Raw genomic sequence first — 23,028 nt, 5'->3', positions numbered from 1 at the left:
CCAGAGCCCGGGCCCAGCAGGTCTAAGCTCTTCCAGGAAAGCCGGGTACAGAGAGTCCCATGCAGGCTGTGTGCAGCACTTGCTCTCCTCAACAATAGGTTTGGTCTCCATCAGATACACCGGCTAACCACACCACGGAGGAAGCTACGTGCAGAATAAGATGACACGGCCTATGTGAACAGGCTGGGCTGGTTATGTGATTCTGATCTACAGTCGCTCTTGGTTCACAGGCCGATGCCATTGATAGCAGCCCCTTCCTGCCGTGCGTTTCAGGCTCAGGGCGCACCGAGAGGGAGAGGAAGCGGCGACGCTGGCTGGAGCCAGAAGCCTGGCCTCTGAGGGCAGCCAGCCGGGCTCCTCGGCACCAGCGGGGCCAGCACGACCCCCCTGCCCTCCTCTCTGTTCCTGTGTGACTGGTCCTGGAGCCGAGGGGCTGGGAGGAGGCTGGCGCCCAGAAGCTGCCCAGCCTTGAGGGGGAGGCTGGGGGCTCGGAGCTGACTGAGCAGCTTGTTCAACGCGGGTTCAGTTCCTTTGGCCCCAGGGGCTCGGGATGCCCCGTCTGTGCGGGCTGCCAAGCAGTGCGCTTTGCAGGTGCCGGTGCGGAGGTGGCAGGCCCTCCCAGGCCGTGAGCCCTGCAGCTCCCGCTCCCAGCTCCTGCGGCCCCCGACTGCCATAACCTCAGCTTCCTCTTTCTCAACATGTCCCCCATCACCACCCACCCAGAAAGCCACCTTTCCTCCCGAGAGGCCGAGCCTCCCGGGCCCAGACGTGGGGAACCCCACCGGCCCAGCGTGCTGAGGGGCGACGGCCAGCGGGCGGCGCCACCCGAGGACCAGGTCCCAGGACGAGAAGAAAGCTCGGCACCAGGAGCTCCAGAGCACGGTTTATTGAGCGTTCAGCCCCTGCTGCCCACCAGGAGCCCCGGGGCGGGGGCCCGGCTCAGGCCCACGAAGACCCCGACCCCCAGGACCAGGGCCGCAGCCGCCACCAGCAGGGCCACCCCCAGGAGAAGCCTCGGGTCCGAGTTCCCGGCGGGGCCTGCAGAGAGAGGGGGGGGCCGTCAGGGGGCGGGCCTCCCTCCGGGCCTGGCGGCCTCCCTGGGCTCCACAAGATGAAGGACATCTCCTGCCCTCGCCGCGGAGCGCCCACCTCGTCCACAGCCCCGGCGGCCGAGGCCGAGGGTGCCCACAGGTCCGTACCTGTGGACCCCGGCGCGGGCTCCTGCCTGGAGGAATCCACAAAGCCCACGGGCCCCGGAGAGCTGACCACGTCCTGCGGTGCAGCGGGGTCCCCGAGGCCCCTGGCCGCCCGGCGCCGTCCTGCGGGGGAGGAGCCGCATCTGGGCTGGTGTCCGGGCCCTAGTGGCCCAGAAGCCAGGACAGATGGATGCAAGAACACAGACACCCCCGCCCCCACCCACCCCCGCCCAGACGCACGGGCAGTCCCGGAGCCGCAGGGCGCGGAGCAGGGCTGCAGCCCGGTGGGGGAGCAGGCGGAGGCGCTGCAGAAGAAGTAGACCTGCGGGAGGAAAAGGGGAAAGGCCGAGGCGGGGCTGGTTCGGGCCCTGGAAGCAGCACCGAGCAGGGACCCCGGACCCAGGACGGAGACTGCGGCCTCTACTGGTGGATGATTCTCATCATTGATGTTTCTCATCATTGATGATTGTATCTCCCCCTCTCCCTGCCTCTCTGAGATCAAGAAAGACATTTTAAAAAATAAGATAGAGGTCTGTGTGTGACATGAAAGGGACGTGTTGCTCAGAGAACAGAAGCTACACATCGGGGTGCGGCCACCGTGCCGTCTGCATGGCGTGCAGGAGCCCTGAGGACACCGCGGTCACCGGGCACCTTCGGGAGAAGCTGCTGGGCAGCCAGGCGCCCCGCGGGGCAGGTCGGACCCGCTGCAGCGTCAGGCGTGAGGGCTCAGGCTCCGGTGGGTGGCGTCCCCCCTTCCCCAGTTGTTTACCGGTCACCATGGCGCCCTGAGGCCGGGCCTCCAGGACACCAGGTGAGGCGAGCCGTCTGGGGGCCTGTGTCAGCATCTGAGGGCCGGGCACTGTGATGACAGCGGGCATGGGGCACGGGGCACTCAGAACGGGGCGCAGGCCGCTCACCGGTCCCCGGAGGGCGCTGCCGGAGCTGGCGTTCAGGAAGGCGAAGGTGGCCACGGTGAAGCGCTGGTAATGCGCCGGGAACGGCAGTGCGGCCCCATCCAGGGCCACCAGGCGGGTCCTGTAGCTGTCGCCCTCAAACGGACACCTGGGAGGGGAGGCAGGAGACACTGCTGAGCGGGGAGGCTGTGGGGGAGCCGGGGGAGCCTGGGAGCCGGCAGCCGCGGCCTCTCACCCGTTGGACAGGAGGGGCCACTGCGGCTGCTGGAAGGGGCTGGCGCCGGGGGCGGCCCAGCAGCGGTGCAGCACCAGCGCCAGGCGGGGGTCCGCCCTCTGCAGCAGCCGGACCTCCACAGGCACCGGCTCCAGGAGCAGCCGCACCAGCGGGTAGTCCCCGGCCTCGTAGTAGGAGCCGAAAGTCTCGTCTGCGGGTGGAGGGCGTGTGAGCCTCGGGCTCCAGTCCGGGAACGGGGGGCCATGGAGGAGAAAGGGGGGCCCCCGGGGACGCCGTACCCTTGGCGATCCGCAGCTGGAGCCGCAGGGGGCCAGGCTGGGCCACGGAGGCGGGCGCCGCGAGCGGGAAGACAGCCGCCTGGAGGGGCAGGAACTCGCTGCCATTGAAGACGCAGCGAGCCTGCAGCCTGCAGGGGGCGAGAGGAGGGCCCAGGTCAGCACCAGGTCCACGCCCTGGACGTGACACAAGGGCCCCGGCGGGTGGGCACCTGGGGACGCTGGGGTGACGTGCACCCCGCCTCGCCTCTGCCCTCCTCGCCCTCCGGGGACAGCTCAGGCCTGCACGCCGGGCTGCCCTCTCGGTGCAGGACCGGGGCCGGGGCCTGGGCCTCAGGGCCGAGGCGCTCACCTCATTCTGCCATTGGAAGCTTCCTCGTTGCCTGCCAGTCAAGCCTGGCGGGCAGACCTGGGTTTGAATCTTCTTAGCCATGCACTTAGCATGCACTGGCCATGGGACACCAAGCAAATGGCTTACCCTAAGCCTCAGTTTCCAAATTTGTTGTTAAGATGGCAGTAGCCGCTCCCCCCGAGGGCTGGGGCAGGATCAGGGAGGTGACGGGATGCCCAGTGTGGTCCCAGCCCCATTGTGTCGCTGGTCCGTGCTGGGTCTAGGGTCCCTTGCCCTCCACTCCTCTCCCCATCACCCCAAGAGCCCGGCCCCAGGCCCCGCCTCCTCCGGCACAGACTCAGCCAGGAGCGGCCACAGCCGCTGGGGTGCCCAGTCCCTGCGCTGGGTCCTGGGAGGGGTAAAGGTGGGGCTCCGAGGGCCTGGAGGGGGGCTGAACCCCAAGGGCCCCCCCAATCCTGTTCTACACTCCCCCACGCTCCCTTCACCCCGAGCCCACGTCCAGCCCCCGATGGAAGGCTCACTCACCGGAAGCTGCCGTCCCGGGTGATGGCGCCCTGTGGTCCTACTTGGACATCGACCTCCGACTCCAGCTGGTTCTCATAGATGAGCTGGTTGCCAACCACCTGTGGGGGAGACAGCAGGGTGAGCCCCGCAGCCCGCCGGGCCCCGCCCCCTGCCCCCTGCCCCTGCCCCGCCCCCGGCCTGCCTGGACGGTGGTGCCGCAGTGGGTGAACGGGAAGCGGAATACCACGAAGGACGCCGTCTCCCGGGCGGGGGCGCAGCGGGGGGCGTAGGCCAGGTGGATGCTGGCCAGCGTGACCCTGTGCGCCAGGGCCGCCTCCCGGGACACCGCCAGGACGAAGTGGCCATCCCTGAAGCACTGCACCGTCGCTGGACAGAGGGGTCAGGCTGGTCAGGGCCTCGGACAGGGTGGCTGCTGCCCGGCGGTGCTGGCGAGGAGCCAGGACTCGGGTTCCCCGCTCCTGGGTCCGTGCCCGCCGAGCCAGCCTCCCCACACCCGGTCTCACGCGTGAACAGTCACCCCACCGTCTGAGGCAGAGCGCCATCTCACTCCTCCCCCAGCGAGAGGCTCTAGGCCTGGAGCTGGGGAGCAGCCTGCCGGTGGGCTCAGGGGCAGAGCGTGGACCTCTGAACCAGGAGGTCACGGTTCGATTCCCGGTCAGGGCACAGGCCCGGGGGTGCGGGCTCCATCCCCAGTGTGGGGCGTGCAGGAGGCAGCTGGTTAGTGATTCTCTCTCATCGTGGGTGTTTCTATCTCCCTCTCCTTCTCTCCTTCTCCCTTCCCTTTCCTCTCTGAAATCAGTTAAAAATAAAAGATAGTTTAACAAATGGAGGAAGGGAGCCCGCACAGTGGAGCTGTTAGTGCGGGCGGTTCCCGGCACCCCGGGGCCCTGTCGGAGGAGTCTGCTCTGCAGTCTCCGCGGGTCCGGCTCTCCGAGGAACGGGGAGGAGAAGGCCCCCCTATGGCTTCAGGATTCGGAGGGCATGGGACTGGTACCTGTGTTGCCATAGTAACAGGGAACCTCCCTGGCGTTGTCATAGCAGCAGCCAGCCTGCTGACAGGCTTCCTTTGAGCTTCCTCTCGCCACGCAGGGGATGCGGCCCGAGTCCCCCCGGCACTGCTCCGGGCTCGGGCGGGTGCCTAGGGCTGGGGCAGAGCGAGGACGTGAGGAGCCAGGGCAGCCACCAGAGGAAGTGGAGGGAGCGGCTTCCTGCGCCCAGTAAAGGGCGGCCAGGCTGCCTCCCTCCCCATAGGTCCCGGTAAGCACAGGGGGTCCTACGCACCAGTGTCCTCCTGCTCGTCAGCTCCCCAGGTCTCCACGGTGCCCCCCTGGGTGCCGGCCCACGTGGGGTGGGTAGGGCCGGGCCCAAAGGCTGGGGAGGAGGCCGGGGTTGGGGAGGAGGCCGGGGAGGAGGCCGGGCTCGGGGAGGAGGCCGGGGAGGAGGCCGGGGAGGAGGCCGGGGAGGAGGCCGGGCTCGGGGAGGAGGCCGGGGAGGAGGCCGGGGAGGAGGCCGGGGAGGAGGCCGGGCTCGGGGAGGAGGCCGGGCTCGGGGAGGAGGCCGGGCTCGGGGGATCGACGCTGGGCTCTGCGGTGGGACGGAGCGTGGGGGTGTGCGGGTTGGAGAGGGAGGAGCTGGTGGATGGGACCAGCCGGTCCGGCGTTATCGGGCGGTAGGCGGGTTTGGGACAGACCAGGGTGAGGTTCCGAGCCGTGTCCACACGGCCGTCGGGCAGCAGAGCCTCGATGAACACGCTCAGGTGGGAGCGCCCGGCCTGCAGGTGAGAAGGCGAGTGGGAGCAGCTGGGGGCCGCTCCCTGCAGGCTGATGGCCAGGGAGCGCCCGGCTGGGTGGCAGGGGGGGGGGCCGGGGGGGGGGAGCGCCTGGCTGGGTGGTAGGCAGAGGGGGGAGGGGGGGGAGCGCCCGGCTGGGTGACAGGGCTCAGGACTCAGTCCCTCGTCCGCCAGCTCACTGAGTGATGGGGGTGCCCATGCCTCCCTGGTCCATGAGGGGCCTCCCAGCCTGGCACCGTGTGAGACCACGCTGGCCCCCAGCTAGGGGACCCCCGAGAGGGAGGGAGAGAGGGGCCCACCTTCTCCAGCACGTGGCAGCCTTTGTAATCCGCAGAGAAGACGGCCTGGCCCTGGGGCTTGGCCGTAACCCAGTGGTAGCAGCTGGAGCAGTTGTTCACCTCAAATTGGTTCCCAAATTCATCTGCAGTGGGAAAAGGGGAGAGGGGGAGAGACTGAGGGAGGGGCAGAGGCTGGGGTGGGGGAGGCTGAAGGTGAAGCCAGAGTCACGGGTGGGGGGTTGTCTGCTGAGAAGACTCCCCCGGTTCAGGAGCAGGCCAGGTTCCAGCCTCAGCTTTGCTAGTCGCTTGCTGTGTGGCCTTGGGCAGGCCCCTCGGCCTCTGGTCTTAGGCCCTGTCTGGCCCGGGTCCCCTGACAGCAGCAGGTGGGGGCGGAAGTGCGGAGAAATGAGCAGGGCCCAGGCTGTGTGTCCGCTCCTCCCCGTGCCGGGCGGGGGCAGCTGGGGCCAGAGCGGCTCAGAGCCTCACCACAACGGGCACCTGGGCGGCGCCGAGGGGAGTGCTGAGGGTCTGCAGCCACTTTTCCTGGGCTGCCTGCTCCGCGCCCACCTGCTGGTCAGCCGGGCACTGCAAGGCACCCGGGGCGGGGGGGCATGCCCCCATGTTCAGACCACAGGGCACACCTCTCCATCAGGGGAGGGGGGGTGAGGAACGGGGCTGAGGGCCAGGGGGAGGCTTAAGGTCACAGCTTAGGAGCCAGAAGGAGCCGAAGCCCAGTGCTCACAGAGGTGGAAACTGATGGAAACCCACCCACCCCCCTTGTCCCGCAGGCTGCACCTGGCTTCCGAGAGCCATACCCGGCTTCCGAGAGCCATACCCGGCTTCCGAGAGCCATACCCGGCTTCCGAGAGCCATACCCGGCTTCCGAGAGCCATACCCGGCTTCCGAGAGCCATACCCGGCTTCCGAGAGCCATACCCGGCTTCCGAGAGCCATACCCGGCTTCCGAGAGCAGCGGGCGGCCCGCTGGCCTCAGAGCCTGGCCCTGCCGCTCTCTCACAGGGGCCAGGTGGCTCGTGCAGTGACCAACATGGCGACACTGCCTGGGGGGCCAGCCTTCCCCCCAGCCTCCCTATGGGGTGAGGGTGGGGGTGCAGGGTGGGAGCTGCCACCCTCAGGCGGCGGGGGGGGGGGGGGCCCTCCTCTTCTCATCCCTGCGAAAGGAGAGGACCCCAGGCCCCCTGCCGCCAGGGCGTGGGGTCCCGAGTCGGCTGGCACTCACCCATCACCTTGAACCGGACGGTGCGGCCCTCCGGGGGCAGCACCAGCAGCTGCATGCCCTCCACCCCGCAGTCGTAGCTGTGCCGCAGGCCCGGGGCGCCAGGCGTGGCCGCCGGCACCAGCACCAGCAGCAGCAGCAGCGCCAGCCCGCGGGCCCAGCCCATGGCCAAGGCTCCCGCCATCAGAGCCGCGATCCCAGGAAGCCTCCCAGCTGAGGCCGCGGAGGCCGGGCCTTATATGGGGGCGGTGGCAAGTGGGCGCTCTCAAGGCAAAGGGGCCCACCTGGGGGTGCCGGCCGGCTCAGGGCTCTGGTGAAACTCCTGCCCTGAAGCCGGGGAGGTGCCTGCCAGCCGGGCCCTGTCAGCGAGAGGCCCCTCACTCATGTGGCTCAGGTGGGTGAGCCCGCTGGGGAGGGGCGCTGAGGGCAGATGAGCTGCAGGTGGGCTGTGGGGCGGGTCTATGGCTGGGGGGGCGGGGAGCAGGCAGAGGCCCTGCGGGATCACCCACTGCCCTCAGGTCCTCTCCCTGCCCAGCCAGACTCTCAGGCCTCGGGCTGAGCTGCAGGGGGTGGCGGCAGCAGCTGGGTTAGTTTACACCCCATTCCTCAGGCCCCGAGACCAGCCCGAGCCCTGGCCCGGCCCTAAAAGCTTGCAGCCGCGGGGGAGGCCCTAAAAGCTTGCAGCTGGACGGGCCGCAGGGGAGCAAGGAGCCCCTCGCAGCGCTCTCCGAGAGCTGAGGCCACTCTGACCACGGCTCCTGCTCACAAAAGCCAAGGGAAGGAGGGACTTGGTGGCACGCCTCCCGGTGGTCCTGGGCAGGAGAGGGAAAGCAGGGCATGGACTCCCGTTGCTCACGATGGACGGATGGCCACGGCTCCTTAGCCCAACACCGGGGCCCAGCCCAGGGCGGGGGGCCGTTCCTGGCAGTCATCCTCAGAGGATGTCACCCCCTGGCTTCCCGCCACTCGTGGCCCAAGGCCTGGCAGAGTCCCGCCCAGCAGGTGCCAGTGCCCAGGGGTGGGTGGGGCTGGGTCCGCCCTGGCCCCTGCAGGCGGTGGGGCCCTTGCTCGCCTGAGCTTTGGTTTCCTGTGTGAGAGCCGGGGCTGATAATGCTCGCTGGGTGGCATCTGTGGCGATGCAGTGATTTTCAACCTCTGTCTCCGCGTGGCACGCCCCAAACACAGATTTTTGGCTGATCTGACAAAAAAAATTAAAAGTATCATTTTGATTAATTCATGCCGGGCAGCTACCGTTGTGGCAGCTGTTGTCTATTTTGCGATCGAAGGGAAAAGAGGCCAGAGCCCCTGACTGAACAGTCCGGAATCGGGGTTGCCTGTTTTTTTTTTTAAATCCTTGTGGTTGGTGTGCATTGGTGCACCCAGAGGTGGGGTCCAGGGTGTGTGGTGGAGGCATCGGATCGATGTTTTTCTCTCTCACGTAGACGTTTCTCGCTCTCACCCCGGACCCCAATCTAAAATAAATTTTTCTTTATTCAGCCGTGCGGCTCAGTGACTGAGCACTGGCCTGTGAACCAGGAGGCAGAGTGGTTTGATTCCCCGGTCAGGGCACAGGCCCGGGTTGTGGGCCAGATCCCCAGTGTGGGGCCTGCAGGAGGCATTGGATCCATGGTTCTCTCTCCTCATTGATGTTTCCTGTCATCAATAAAAATATATTTGAAAAAAAGAATTTCAGACTCACTGCAAAGAATTCCCTTATCCTGTGGTCGGCAAACCGCGGCTCTCGAGCCACATGCGGTTCTTTGGCCCTTTGAGTGTGGCTCTTCCACAAAATACCACGACCTGGGCGAGGCTGTGTTGAAGAAGTGGCGTTATAAGTTTACGTTTAAAAAAATGTGGCTTTCAAAAAGAAATTTCAATCGTGGTCCTCTTGACGTTTGGCTCTGCTGACTAAGAGTTTGCCAACCACTGCCAGATACCCTCCGCCCAGATTCCTCCAGCTGGAGCTGGTGTTCTGACTCTCGGTCCACACACACACACACACACACACACTCACTCACTCACGTGCCATCAGAGAGTCGTCCGTAGTCACAGCTGGTCCTTCCCGCCCCGTAAGGCCTCTAATGCCTATTTCTTAAAAACAAGCAACCACAGTCACCGATAAAAATCAGGGGATCAGCACTGCTGTACCCAGTTGTGTAATCTGCAAACCTCACGCCCTCGGTCCGTCCACTGCGGGAATGAGGACTTTATAGCCAGGAGGAGGGCATGTTCTCGTGCGTGTCTGTTTCCTAGACCGGGGCCCGTCCAAGGTCAGGGACTCGCCGCCTTGGCCGCCTCCTACCTGGGAGGGTCCCCGTCACCCTCCCTCCGGCACCCCCTAGACAGACACCTCGGGGCGTGCAGGCCGGGCGCGCTGGGCTTCTCTGCCGCTTCCTCCTGGTGAGAGGCAGGTGGGGCCTGGGCGGCCGCGGCCCTGCCACACGGAAACGGGGGCTGGAACGGATGCCGTCGCCTGAGTTCTGGACGCTGAGAGGCACGTCTTCGTGCGTCCAAATTTCCACTTCTTACTGGGACCCCCGTCGGGTCGGAGGGGTTCCCGCCACCCTCAGGGCCTCGTGTGAGCTCCATCACCGCTGAGCGCCCATCTCCAGGAGGCCGCAGTCTGTGGCCGCTGAGCGCCCGTCTCCAGGGGGCCGCAGTCTGAGGCCGCTGAGCGCCCGTCTCCAGGGGGCCGCAGTCTGAGGCCGCTGAGCGCCCGTCTCCAGGGGGCCGCAGTCTGAGGCCGCTGAGTGCCCGTCTCCAGGGGGCTGCAGTCTGAGGCCGCGGCTCAGGGCTTCCGCATGTGCATGGGGGGCCGGGGTGGGGGTGGGGGCACTGATCAGACCTGCACAGGCGGGCTGCAGGGGGTGGGGGTTGGGGGTGGGGACATGTTGGCCCCAGCACTTCCCACGGGGCTGTCCTGGGGCCGCCGACGGGAGTGGCGCCTGGGGTGAGGTGGGAACCCCGTTTCTCTCTGTGAACACAGGACTTGGTCGGGGGCATTGCCACTGCTCCTCACCGCTGTCATTCCTCCTGTGTGCGTCCCTCTCTCCTGGGACCAGGGCTTCCCCGGACCCAGATGGGCGTTGGTGGGGGGCAGGGGGTGGGCTGTGGGGGGCAGGGAGGCCGGTGGCCAGGGGAGCTGAGAGACCTGGAGTCCACGCTGCTCACTGCTCCGGAGGGAAGGCCCCCTCACCCCACCACCCCACCCTGCTCTGGGTCCGGCCCTCCTGGAGTCCGTCCATCCGTCCATCCTCCACGTGGCAACAGTGGGTTCCTGCTGGCTGCAGTGCATGCTGGGGCGGCCGGTTCCCACGGTGGGAGCCCACAAAAATAAACACCACGCTGCTTCTTCGGAAAGCCCCGGGGCCTCGCATCTGGAGTGCACGCTCCCGTTCAGTCACGTTCACCAGCGATGGGAGGACGGGAAACGGGCTGCAGGAGGGCCAGGAGTGAGGGTCTCCCCACCAGAAGGGGTGCCACTGGGAGAGTTGAAGGAGGGACAGAGGAGGGGGCTCAGAGGCAGGGGGCCTTGGTGGGGAGGGTCCCGGGGGAGGAAGGAGGCTGTGCCTGCCCAGCCAGGACTCGCCCTGGCTGGTTCTCCGCGGGAAGGGGGTCCTTCTCAGTCCGGGGGGCAGTCTGCACACCACCCCGCGCTTGGGCAGGGGCTGCCGAGGGAGGAACCGTGATTCGGGGCCGGGGAGGGAGTTGCCGAGGTCTCCTGGCCTGGCGGGCAGTGCCCGATCGGTGCTGGCAGCTCCCCTGCTGCCCTGGCTGCAGGGGATGCCCGGGGTCGGCAGGCGGGGGGAGGGAGGGGCTACAGGCAGGGCCTGTGGGAGGCAGAGCCCTTTGATGGAGGAGGACAGTCCGGGCCGAGGACTGGGACCATCAGCCTCTTCCCCGTCGGCCCTCGCGGCTCCCGCGAGGAGGCCCCAGCACAGGTCCTGTCACTCACGCTTCCCTCGGGACCGCGGGCTCCGGCTGTGGGCTCAGCTTGCTGAGTCGGGCCCACAGGGGCACCCTTAGCCCTGATGTGGGGGTGCTGAGTTCTCAACATGTTTCTGCTGTTGGTGGTGGTTTCCTTAGAGAGTGGAAGGGAGGGGAGAGGGGGAAAGAGAGACACATTGATTGGTTGCCTCCCCCTCAGGCCCCCACTGGGGCCAGGGATCGACCTTGCAACCCAGGTATGTGCCCTTGACGGGGAACGGAGCCCAGGACTCCTTGGTGCACGGGCCAGGGCTCTAACCACTGGGCCGCCGGCCAGGGCTTAGCCTGTGCCCCTGTATCTCCGGGCACTGAAAGTAGGGTCCATGGCCCTGAAGCTTCGTCAGCCCCGGGGAGTAAAGACCGAGGACCCTTCAATGCACACGTCACAGTCCAGTCCTCACATCCTAGGGCATGTTACTTTATTTTTTAAAAATCGATCCGAGGGCATTCTAAATAAAAGCTATATTGTCCTCACCCTACGCCTGTGCCCACTGCTCCTCCAGAGGGAAATAAAGGACTTGTATAAGCACCTACTGTGTGCCAGCGCTTAGTGAGGGCACCTCCTGGCACAGCCTTGGAGGCAGACACTGTTGCTCTGTTCACAAATGCCAAAAAGGGGCCCAGCAAGGGGCGCGCTCACCTCGGGGCAGGGCTGCAGGGGTGGGGCAGGCAGCAAGGCCCTGCGCTTCCCACTGCCCCGCCCTGCCTTCCTGGCCCCAGAGCCCTGGGGGCCCCTCCTGAGCCGGCACTGGAGCTGCCGGACCCCTCAGAGGATGCCCGGGTCCGAGAGGGCTGCCCAGGGCGGTGGGGTGGACAAGACACTCCTTCCTCCTGCCCTCCTCCATGCCGGCCACTCTCCACAGCGCCCCCTGGGCCCCGCCGGGCAGCTCAGGAGGTTAGAGCTTCGTCCCGATGCGCCAAGGTTTCAGATTCCATCTCTGGCCAGGGCACATCCAAGCAGCAAACAGTGAACGCACCAATAGGTGGAACAACAGTCTCTCTCTCCCTCTCTGAAATCCATCAGTAAAAGCTGTTTAACAAGCACCTGCCTCTGCACGTGGCCACACACCTGTCTCCACGGGCACGTGCACTGGCTTCTGTAGCGTCTCCTTTGTCCGGGGACGGGGAGAAACACGGAGGGAAGCCGGGGGGGGGGGGGGGGGTAGACAGGGGGGGGCAGGAAGCGGGGCTGCCAGCAGTAGGTCCCTTCCCCATTGAGCAGATGAACGTTCCTAGGACACCTGTGACAACCGCTCTCCGAGATCCCCGCCTTCCCCGACCCCACCCCTAAACACACACGCACACGCACGCACACACACACACACACACTCGGGCTGAGAGGATTTCCTCCCTCAGCCTCACTCGCTGCCGCCTCCTAACAGCGCTCGGCTGGCTGCCTCCAGGACTGCCTGCCTCAGGGCTGGGGCCGTGCCCCCCTCCCCGCTCCTCTGTGCCAGGTAAGGAGGCGGAGGCCAGGCCGGGCAGTGAGTGCCCTCTCTGGGCCCCTGAGAGGAGTTTCTCCGGGGGGAGACTGTCCCCGCCAGGAGGGCAGAGGGCTGGGTTTGCAAAGACGGGAGGGGGCTTGCTGTTCAGAGGAGGGGCCGCGTCTCTCCAGCATTAACCGGGAGCACAGCAGTCTTGGGGTAGCAGACCCCAGTTCACCCGCCAGAATGTCGGGGCATCGGGATGAGACCCAGGTCTCTGACCCCAAAGCTCGCGTTCTCGGCTCCAGCCCCTAACAAGGCAGGGTCATGCTGGGCTCCCTCCGGGGCCCGAGGCGGGGCTGACTGCACAGCCAGGGGGCCCACCTGGCTGCTCCCCACGAGGCTCTGCACCCCCAAGGACCGGGCCAGCAGCTGCTGGGCGGCGGGGGGTGTCGCGGCGCAGAGGGGATGGCTCACTGCCCGCTGGCCGGCCGGGAGAGCCCGGCGCCGCACTGGCCCCGGGGCAAGCTGCTGCTCCGAGCCTCAGTTCCTCTTCCGAGAAGTGGGCTGCACAGGTCGCTGTGTGATTGCTCCACGCACTGCCGCTCAGGAAGCGTGAATTCTCGCAGGGAGCACGGCCCACAGCTGCCCACCACCTCCTCATCCCAGTGCCAGGGGCTCACCCCCAGGAACATTCTAGATCGACCTCCCAGGACCTCACCCGGCAAAGGAACGTGGTTCCTGGCAAAGAGGGTGGACCTTCTCATCCCAGCCAACGGGGTTTCCCCTGGGAAGAGGGATACCCTCCCCCCACTTCCTCCTCCCTCCTCTCTCACTCGGAGCCGGAGCCGAGGGAGAGGAAAGAAATCGGGCTGAGCGCTAGCCTGTCACTTCTCTTCTCGTCTGTACTGTTTGGGTGGCTTTGGGGCACGTTAAAGGCTCCAGCCTCAGTTTTCTCATCTGCACAATGGGACGGGGAGAAGCAAGAGAGCGTCCGCGTAGGAAACCTACCAGAGTCCTGGTGTGCCTGGGGGCCCTGGCAGCCCGAGTCCCCCGCCCGCCTGCCACTGGCCCCGCCTCCTCGGCCCTCAGATGGTCAGGTCTCACCCGCGGAGGCCGGCTTCTCCAGCATCTGCGGCCGGAGCGCACTGCCCGGTGAATGAATGAGAGCAGGCGGGGTTCCCTGGGGCCGGCGGCCACTGCTGCAGCTCCCACCGGGCGGGGGGAGGGGGGTTAGGGGGGGCGTGCGCCCACAGGGGGGGGGCGGGGGGCTTCTACTGGAGGCCCAGCAGGCAGGCAGTTCCTCCTGCTTAGTCCTCCCCTCTCTTATCTTAGTTCCTCTTCAGCCATCGGAGGAGGGGCTGGCTCCTTTATTTACTGTCAACACACCCAACCGGCTGCCACTGTGGGAGCAGAGGGCCCCAAGGAGACTCCGCAGAGGCAAGGTCAGAGGCTGCTGTGGGTGGGGGGACGGCATCCCTTAAAGGCACAGGCTCGGTCCCCCCGGCCCGCGGAACCCCCTGCCCTGAGGGGCTGCCTCAGCCTCTGGTTCTCCGGGGTCAGGGAAAGGGGTCCTGCGGGCCGGACCTTGTTCCCAGGTCTCCGTGTGAGCTTGGGCCAGCTGCTTAATGACGGCCACGCTGCCCCGTTCCACACGCTTCTGTATGTGAGCTCATTCACTCCCACCCCCTGAGCGAGGTCACGTTAAGCCTGGCATGCACGGTACACGGAGGGAGGTGGAGGGCTCGCCCCAGGCTGTGCGGTCAGCGTAGGGAGCTGGGAAGGGGCCTCGCCAATCCCATTCTGAGTCAGATCCCCGTCTCCTGGCCGGGGCCCCCTGTCGCCCAGCCCTGCCCACCTCCGTGCCTGCTTCTCCCCAGGGCGGTGCCCAGCATGTTGGCCAACGTGACGGCGAGGCCGCTGTGCCCGCTCGTGGAGCACATGAGCCACCTGCAGGGCCACAGCAACTCGAGCATCCGCTACATGGACCACGCGTCCGTGGTGCTGCACGGGCTGGCCGCGCTGCTGGGCCTGGCGGAGAACGGGCTGGTGCTCTTCCTGGTGGGCTGCCGCATGCGCCAGACCGTGGTCACCACCTGGGTGCTGCACCTGGCGCTGTCCGACCTGCTGGCCGCCGCCAGCCTGCCCTTCTTCACCTACTTCCTGGCCGTGGGACACTCGTGGGAGCTGGGCACCACCTTCTGCAAGCTGCACTCGTCCGTCTTCTTCCTCAACATGTTCGCCAGCGGCTTCCTGCTCAGCGCCATCAGCCTGGACCGCTGCCTGCAGGCGCTGAGGCCCGTGTGGGCGCAGAACCACCGCACCGTGGCGGCCGCCCACAGGGTGTGCCTGGCGCTCTGGGCGCTGGCGGCGCTCAACACGGTGCCCTACTACGTGTTCCGGGACACCATCCCGCGGCGGGACGGCCGCATCATGTGCTACTACAACCTGCTGCTGCTGAGCCCCGGGCCCGACCGCGACGCCACGTGCCACGCGCGCCAGGTGGGGCTGGCGGTCAGCAAGTTCCTGCTGGCCTTCCTGGCGCCGCTGGCCGTCATCGCCGCCAGCCACCTGGCCGTGAGCGCGCGCCTGCGCCACCGCGGCCGCCCGCGCTCCGGCCGCTTCGTGCGCCTCGTGGCGGCCGTGGTGGCGGCCTTCGCGCTCTGCTGGGGGCCCTACCACGTCTTCAGCCTCCTGGAGGTGCGCGCGCACGGCCAGCCCGCGCTGCGGCCGCTCGTGTGGCGCGGGCTGCCCTTCGTCACCAGCCTGGCCTTCTTCAACAGCGTGCTCAACCCGCTGCTCTACGTGCTCACCTGCCCCGACATGCTGCGCAAGCTGCGGCGCTCGCTGCGGAGCGTGCTGGAGAGCGTGCTGGTGGAGGACGACCTGGGCGGCAGCCTGCGCCGCGGCTCCTCCTCCGCCGCCGCCCCCGCGCCCCGGCCCGCGCGCCTGCTGGGCTGGCTGCGGGGGGGCCGCGCGGCGCCGCCCGCCAAGGGCGGAGGGTCCCGGGAGGAGGAGGGCCCCCTGAACCGGGCGCTGAGCAACACCTCCAGCTAGAGGCGCGGCCGGCACCGCCGTCCCCCCAGCGCAGGCACCGTGTTAGAATGTACAATAGATCCCCGGCGCGGCCTCGGAGAGCGGGTCCCAGGGGCAGGCACGGGGATCTGCATTTTAAAGTGCCCCCGGACCCAGTGAAGCCCTTTCCGCAAGCTAAAGCCACCGTACACCTCCCTGGGCGCGCCGCCAGGGGCCTCCGTGCAGTCTGCCAGCGGCGGGCGGGGAGCCGGGACCTGCATGGCTAAGCCCTACCCCGAGGCAATGTCCACCCAGCGCCGCTGGGCCACCCACCACATAGGTGACCCAAGCCCTCATACTGGGGCAGCGGCGCCGTAAGGCACACAGGACGCATCTCCTTGGGGCCCAACTTTACCAGATTGGGGGGTGGGGGGTTGGGGATGAGAAATGGTTTTTTTTTTTTTATAGAAACTAGTGATGTGGTTTTTGGAGTAGAGAAGTGAGGAAGGTTGGGGAGCACTGTTCCAGTCCAGGCCAATGGTGATGGAGCCGGACGCTCTGCCCACATTCGGGATGGACAGATCCTTTTAGGCCGTTGCTACAGATGCACAAATGGAGGTGCAGGGAGGTCAGCGACAGGCCCAGAGCAGGGTCTGCCCGCTGACCGCGGAGCATCACCGCTCGGTTACTGTGTGGTGGTGAGAGCACAGCCGGCACCCCACTAATGGACATGCTGACTGGGGTCCCTCTCCACGCGCTGGCCCAGCACCGAGCATTTACAGGTGGGAGAGCAAAGGGGTGCCATAGTCAAGTGTTTGGGAAACGAGGCTAGCTAGCCATAGTGCAGTGGGTGTCAGTCTTCCGTGTTTCCATGGGGACAGCAGCTGCCGGGGTCACAGCCGTTATTTCCTAGCTAGTGCGACACCTTTGGGTGCCCAGTGTCCCATGGCACACCGCATGGCAATGCTGGTCACCCCAAGATCCTTGCAGCGCCCACCTCTGACCACTCAGGGGCGCGTGTGCCCCAGGGGGATAGCAGGTCTCTCTCCTCTGCCTGCCGAGGACTCGAGGGGAGACTGCGCGTTCAGCTCTGCACCTGGCAGAGCTGGTGCCAGTGTTTGGTGGGCAAAGTGCTCCCTGGGCCACCTGGCGGGTCCCTGGAGTCGGGCAGGCAGGTGTGCTGCCCAGGACCAGGGAGGGCAGCCACAGCCGGAGCCCGGCAAACTGCAGCCGCTGGAAACTGAGGAGCAGCCAGCCATAGAACCCCTCGCCCAAGCCCCTCTCCCCACCCCGCCCCTGTAATCACCGCACTGCTGCCACCGCCGCTGAGTGATCCACTCGTTTATTGTCTCCTCCCCGGAGCGAGAGCTCCCCGGCACCTGACTCTGCCTGTATACAGCAGGTGCTCAATAAATATGCTTGTAGCCTGGATGGGCATGAGTTCGGCACATCTTTGGGGCTTCTCAGAGGCTGGTACAGGAGAGGGGGCTGGAGGGGACCCCGCCACCTCCCGTCTTCACCCTTCAGTGTTGAAAGTGGGTGGAGCTGGGCTCAGTGGGTGCAGAGGCGCCCAGAGCGGCTCGGGAAGGGATGGGGAGCTGGGCTCTCCCTGCGGCCTCCTGGTCTGGGAGGGCCCGGACCTTGACACAGAACATGCACATTTGGGGGGGTCACCCTTGAGCTCCCTCAGGAGGCAGAAGAATGGCTCTCCTGAGCTTGAAGGCACTTGGGGGAGGGGGGGGGGGAGAAGGGGAGCCGCTGGGAAGCTGATCCTCCCCTGGCCCAGCCCCCAACCTCTGCCAGGGCCCGGCTCCCTCCAGACTGTCTCCCAGAGACACGCCCGAGCCCGGAACTCAAGGCCCACCGGAGCGGCTTCCTCTCCCGGGCCAGAGGAGTGCGGCCCGGCGGGGGTATGTGAAGGCGTGTGCTTGCTCCAGGCTCACTGTCCGGCTCAGTCCTGGGCCGCCGGCCGGGGCAGCTGCTGCAGCAGGGCTAGCGTGTCCCGCTTCTGGATGGAGCGCAGCTGCTTCTTCTTCGCCCGCTTCAGCTTGGCAGGGTTTCGGATCTGGGGGTGAAAAGGCAGAGCAGCCATGAGGCTGGCGTCTCCCCTGCTCCCCGGGAAGAGGGAGGCCTGGGTGGCGGCAGGGAGGGCAGGAGGCAGGGCCCAGCGCTCACCACTTGGACGACCTCGGCCTTGCGCTCGTTCTCCAGGCGGCGTCTCAGGTTCTCGGCGCGGCGCTGCTTCCTCTCCTGGGTGCACGGAGGGGGGAGGGAACAGGTCGGGGTGAGGCAGCCCGGCTCTCAGGCCCCCGAGGGAGCGCTGGCAGTTCCTGGGGAGGAGGGCAGGGCTCCTCCCGGGCCCTGGTGGGGGGCAGGTGGAGGACCACCGTGGGGGAAGGTCCTGGCTCCGCCTGAGAAGGTGGGCACCTGGGAGGCAGCTGAGGACAGAGGCTTGGACGGGGCTGCGGGGACGCAGGCACATGTAGACAGAGGCCCCTGGGGGGGTCTCCTCACCCCCACCCTCTGCCCGGAAGTCCAGGTGCCCAGGTGCGGGGTTGGGAAGGATGGAGGCCACAGCAAAGAGGCTCTGGTTCGAATCCTGGCTCGGCTACTTCTTAAGGGGTGACCTTGGCCAAGGAGTTCACCTCTGTGCTTCACCCCATCTTTACAATGAGAATGCCCCCCTAAGCTTGTTCGGAGGAACGAGGGGAGGCACTGAGCTGGCCTGTGTTAGCCGGCCATGGGAATGCCCAGAGGGATGGAGGGGACTGTTGGGAGCGGAAGCCCATTTCCAGCTTCGCTGGGTGCCGTCCCTGCTGGGGGGGGAGGCGTCCAGGCTGCTGCACGGCCAGGGGCCCGCCTGGCTTTGGGAACTGAGCGGGCAGGTGTGGCCTGGGCCTGGTAAGAAATGAGAAGTGAAACCTGGGCTCCCAGGCAGGAGGCCTCTTGCACAACAAGGAGCAGCTGCTAGGAAGTGAGATAAGGCCTTCACGCAGGCGACAGCCGCTCCTTCTAAGGACCTCGGCACTGGGGCGCCCGAATCCGGGGACAGACGACCGATGGGCCCCGAGTGACGGGCTCCCCCCCACACAGGCAGGCGGGTCCGGAGCCTGGGTCAGGCATTCATTCCTCCGGGGCCCTGGGATCACCAGGTGGCGGGTCCCCAGGCAGCCCGGGTCCCCTGAGCATCACTGGCCCTCGCCACGGCCTCACTTTCTCTGTGTGGCCGCTGGGGCTTCCCCATCCCCGAGCCGCAGAGCCAGGGCTACACTGGACCTCCCTCCACCTTCCCTGCCCCATGGTACCAGACTGCACTGCTCCCGGCCAGCCCGCCTTCCTCCTTCCAGCAGACACCCCCCCTCCCAGCAGACACCCCCCCTCCCAGCAGACACACCCCCTCCCAGCAACACCCCCTCCAGCAGACACCCCCCCTCCCAGCAGACACCCCCCCTTCCAGCAGACACACCCCCTCCCAGCAGACACCCCCTCCCAGCAGACACCTTCTCCAGCAGACACCCCTCCCAGCAACACCCCCTCCCAGCAGACACCTTCTCCAGCAGACACCCCTCCCAGCAGACACCCCTCCCAGCAGACACCCCCTCCCAGCAGACACTTTCTCCAGCAGACACCCCCTCCCAGCAGACACCCCCTCCCAGCAGACACCCCCCTTCCAGCAGACACCCCCTCCCAGCAGACACACACCCTCCCAGCAGACACCCCCTCCCAGCAGACACCCCCTCCCAGCAGACACCTTCTCCAGCAGACACCCCCTCCCAGCAGACACCCCCTCCCAGCAGACACCTTCTCCAGCAGACACCCCCTCCCAGCAGACACCCCCCCAGCAGACACCCCCTCCCAGCAGACACCTTCTCCAGCAGACACCCCCTCCCAGCAGACACCTTCTCCAGCAGACACCCCTCCCAGCAGACACCCCCTCCCAGCAACACCCCCTCCAGCAGACACCCCCCCTCCCAGCAGACACCTTCTCCAGCAGACACCCCCTCCCAGCAGACACCCCCCCAGCAGACACCCCCTCCCAGCAGACACCCCCTTCCAGCAGACACCCCCTTCCAGCAGACACCCCCTCCCAGCAACACCCCCTCCAGCAGACACCCCTCCCAGCAGACACCCCCTCCCAGCAGACACCCCCTCCAGCAGACACCCCCCCTCCCAGCAGACACCTTCTCCAGCAGACACCCCTCCCAGCAGACACCCCCTCCCAGCAGACACCTTCTCCAGCAGACACCCCCTCCCAGCAGACACCCCCCCAGCAGACACCCCCTCCCAGCAGACACCTTCTCCAGCAGACACCCCCCCAGCAGACACCCCCTCCCAGCAGACACCTTCTCCAGCAGACACCCCCCCAGCAGACCCCCCTCCCAGCAGACACCCCCTCCCAGCAGACACCCCTCCCAGCAGACACCCCTCCCAGCAGACACCCCCTCCCAGCAGACACCCCCTCCCAGCAGACAGCCCCCCCAGCAGACACCCCCTCCCAGCAGACGCCGGCTCTGCCCTCACCTGCCGGCGCCGTTCCTTTTCCTCCTCCAGGTGCCGTGCGAAGTCCCGGGCCAGCTTCCTCTCCTGCCGCTCCTTCATCTTCCGCTGCCAGGAGGTACGCAGGGGCTTGTCCTGCACCATCTGGGAGAACCTGGGGGTGGGGGGGAGCTTGTGGGGTCCTGTGCTGCACCCGGCTTCTCCCCCAGCTCTGGCTCTTTCCTCCAACCCGGTCAGAACCACCTCCCACTGCCTGCGTGTGGGCAGTCACCCCCAGGTCACAGACCCGGGCTCCCCTAGACTGCCTGCCGTGTCCTAAGCCTCTAAGGTGGGGCTCCAGTTCTGTCCGTTCCAGAGGAGCAAGCCCAGCCCCCAGCCCCCATTCCCGAATCCCTGCTGGTGGCCCCAGAGACCAGGCACCAGCCTCCGCCGCGAAGCCCTGCTGCTCTCCCCAGGCACAGCGGCCGGCGGGCAGGAACGCCCCCTCCCGGGGCGGCCTGGAGGGCACGTTGTCAGGATCCGGAACCCCTCTCCAGGAGAAATGACAGCACGGGGGCTCCAGGTGAACACTGGAGGAGAGATCGCCTCTGGGCCAAGGCTCACACAAGGTGCCAGGACACGCAGGTGGGGTCTGCCCAGAGCTGAGAGCCGTCCCGGGGAGGGTCAGCACAGCTCTTCTGGGCCACCTCCTCCCGCCTTGCTCCCTGGAGTCCGGCACCCAGTCTGTACCTTCACCCACCTGCCCGCCTCCGCCTGGTTCTGTCCTGCTCCCTCCTCCCGCCCAATCCCCGGCCGGCCTCTGACCCCAGTATGCCCCCCACTGCTCCTTCTCCCTCCGCCGGGCAGGGGACCTGGGCGCAGCCAGAGCAGCGCTCCAGCAGAACTCCCGCCGCAGTAGCCATGCTCCACGTTCACGCTGTTCAACCCGACACCAGCACTCACACTGGTGGCCGAGCACCTGACCTGTGCTTGGTGTGACCGAGGGAATTAATTTTTAACTTTAACTTTAATCCACTTAAATTTAAACGGCTAAGGCCTGGGCAGTGCAGTTCCAGAGCATCGCTCTGCCTGGGGATGGGAGGGCGGCCTGGGTTTTGAGACCTAAATCCGCCCTGTGTGACAACGCACAAGGCAGCTGGGCTTCAGTAAATGGAGACGAGAACTGTTCCCATCCCGAAGGCTGGCGGAGATCCCCTGAGACAGAGCTGCAGAAGTCCTCAGCACAGGGCTCTGCACACAGTAGGTACTCAATAAACACCACCCTTCAGAAGAGGCACCACGCACGTCCATGGAGCACTGTGCAGAAGGCGGCATTTGGCACGAGAGCAGGGAGCCAGGCCTCCAGCAGCCACTGCTGCCCCCACACCCCGTTAGCTGACACCTGGAGCCGGTGCTGTCTGGTTCCTGGGCTCACTGGCCAGCCCCTGAGCTGCTTCCTCCAAGGCCCCCAACATCAACTCTGTGACCTTTGGCCCTCACCCCCAGACCTGCCTGCGGCCCCTGAAGGTGTTTTAACGCTGGAGCAACAGCCTCCTGACCGGGTTCTCTTTCACCCCGACAGTCTGCGGTCTGCGCACCCCCGGTTTCTCTGCAGAGCCCCGTTTCCTCACATGCAACATGAGGCTAAATCGGCTGCCTCCCAGGGCTCATGTGTAGAGCAAACCCGGATGCATGCTGGTCCCTGTTTGAAGGCTCACCCTGGCCAATGCTTAGCCTGTCCAATGTCCTGTGTTGGTAACACTGTTTCAGAGACAGATCATGTCACAGATAACTGGGTGAACAGACCTCACCGCTCCAGCTGCAGTGCTGCTGACCTGCTTCCCCTTCCTCATGGGGCGGGCAGACAGGGGTAAATGCACTCACAGTGGGGTGCTGTGGGGAGGTCCACAGGGACCCGGGAAAGCAGCATAGAACAGCCGAGCTGTCACTCTTCTGGGGTCCTAGGGCACCTACCACCTCCGGATGATAATCGCCCGTTACTGTGAGCTCTGTCCAACCCGGAGGCTGCCTGCAGGCTGCGCCGGGGCCCGCCCCCCGAGACCCCGCCAAACCCGGCCGCCCCTCCCCCTTTACCTCTTCTTGGCGCGGTCCTTCCACACCCGCCCCGACTTGGGCTTTCCCTTCGGGATTAACGGAACCGCCACCTCCTCCTCCAGCTTCTTGGGCGCCGAGGCCCGTGGTGGGGACCCTTTTCGCTTCTTTGGGCAAAGGCCACCTCTCGCCGGCTCCCGGGCCGGAGGCGGCTGGCTCGGCAGGTGCGGGCCCGGGGCGGAGCCGGGTGGCGGGGGTGCGGGCTCCTGCAGCGGCGACGAGGGCTCCGGGCCCGGCGCTGGCTGTCCGGGGTGGGGTTCGGGTGACCCCGGGCCCGGCGGCTGGGCCAGATCCTCCGCAGTCGGGGCCAACTTCGCGCCCGGCTCTCCGCGGCTCTGGACGGCCTGCGGGGACCCCCCTCCTGGCCGGGGCTCACGTCGGGGGCGCTCCGGACTCGACGCTGGCTGTCTTCGGGGAGACTCCAGGCCTGGCTCTTGCTGACCCTGGGGGGACCCCGGGTCCGGACCCGGCTCCCTCCGGGGGTACCCCAGGCCTGGCTCTTGCTGACCCTGGGGGGACCCCGGGCCTACCCCCTGCCCCAGCCTGGGCGATCCCGGGCGTGTCTCCGGCTGGCGTCCGGGGGAATCCAGGCCGGGCGGCCGCACAGGCCGCGGAGACGCGGGCTCCCTCGGTTCCTCTGGGTTCGACTCGAATCCCGCAAGCGCTCGCCTCGCCCGCAGAACCGCGGTGGGGCTCCCGGGAGACTCCGCCTTCAGGCCTCCCAGCCGCCGGCTGCGCCTCCGCGGGGTGTCCATGGCCCGGCCCGGAAACCTCCCCAACCCGAGCGCACGTGCGGGCTCCGGGGCGGCCGGCGCCGTCCTATGACGTCAGGAGCCGCCACGTTCATGCTGGGCCGAAGCGTCCGTAGCCAGGGCGGCCATGTTGGTTGCCGGCGGGGGGCGGGGCTTACTAGGCGCATGCGCCGAGCGTTGGGCGCGCCTGGCTGTGATGGAGCTCCAGCCTGAGGTCACATGCTGTCTGCAGAAGGGAAGGGAAAGCGCAGGCAGGGACGGGCAGGAAGACCCCTTTCCTGGAGAGAAGAGAACCGGAAAGGATCCAGGGAGCCCGTAGGCACAGCTAGGTGGACACGTTGCTGCTCACCCACTCCTGGGCAACTGGGTAGGGGCCCCACCCTCCCTGGGCCTCAGTTTTTCGTGTGGGTGGTCTTTCCCTGGTTTAGTGCATCTAAACTAAGGTGACCAGACGTCCGCTTT

General features: G+C 66.9%; 3 protein-coding genes across 4 annotated transcripts; 1 reads left to right on the top strand and 2 right to left on the bottom strand.

Moving 5' to 3' along the window:
- Positions 1 to 92: 92 nt before the first annotated feature.
- ZP1 (zona pellucida glycoprotein 1) lies at positions 93 to 7,118 on the bottom strand. The gene is made up of 10 exons (XM_084893556.1): positions 6,804 to 7,118; positions 5,586 to 5,707; positions 4,779 to 5,268; positions 4,492 to 4,641; positions 3,679 to 3,863; positions 3,498 to 3,595; positions 2,624 to 2,751; positions 2,346 to 2,535; positions 2,114 to 2,258; positions 93 to 1,518 (listed from the first exon to the last, which is right to left on the bottom strand). The coding sequence occupies exons 1-10, from the start codon at positions 6,982 to 6,984 to the stop codon at positions 940 to 942; spliced, it is 2,268 nt and encodes a 755-aa protein (XP_084749682.1). The 5' UTR covers positions 6,985 to 7,118; the 3' UTR covers positions 93 to 939.
- A 5,008-nt stretch (positions 7,119 to 12,126) lies between these two features.
- On the top strand, positions 12,127 to 15,672 carry PTGDR2 (prostaglandin D2 receptor 2). 2 transcript variants are annotated; one of them, XM_084893694.1, is made up of 3 exons: positions 12,127 to 12,244; positions 13,547 to 13,656; positions 14,092 to 15,672. In XM_084893694.1, exon 3 carries the CDS (start codon positions 14,105 to 14,107, stop codon positions 15,266 to 15,268), a length of 1,164 nt encoding a protein of 387 aa, XP_084749820.1. In that variant the 5' UTR covers positions 12,127 to 12,244; positions 13,547 to 13,656; positions 14,092 to 14,104; the 3' UTR covers positions 15,269 to 15,672. The 2 variants fall into 2 exon arrangements, with proteins under 2 accessions (XP_084749820.1, XP_084749821.1); XM_084893695.1 differs by lacking the exon at positions 13,547 to 13,656 and having other exon boundaries at positions 12,209 to 12,244.
- An 880-nt stretch (positions 15,673 to 16,552) lies between these two features.
- CCDC86 (coiled-coil domain containing 86) lies at positions 16,553 to 22,703 on the bottom strand. Its single transcript, XM_084893696.1, has 4 exons — positions 21,797 to 22,703; positions 19,748 to 19,877; positions 17,402 to 17,476; positions 16,553 to 17,291 (listed from the first exon to the last, which is right to left on the bottom strand). Exons 1-4 carry the CDS (start codon positions 22,567 to 22,569, stop codon positions 17,178 to 17,180), a joined length of 1,092 nt encoding a protein of 363 aa, XP_084749822.1. The 5' UTR covers positions 22,570 to 22,703; the 3' UTR covers positions 16,553 to 17,177.
- Positions 22,704 to 23,028: the final 325 nt, after the last annotated feature.

The sequence above is a fragment of the Pipistrellus hanaki genome (assembly GCF_964339955.1).
Source record: "Pipistrellus hanaki genome assembly, chromosome: 9".
In the NCBI taxonomy this organism is placed as follows: Eukaryota; Metazoa; Chordata; class Mammalia; order Chiroptera; family Vespertilionidae; genus Pipistrellus; species Pipistrellus hanaki.
The sequence above is the reverse complement of the archived record's forward strand: the minus strand, read 5'-3'. Positions and strand labels throughout refer to the sequence as shown.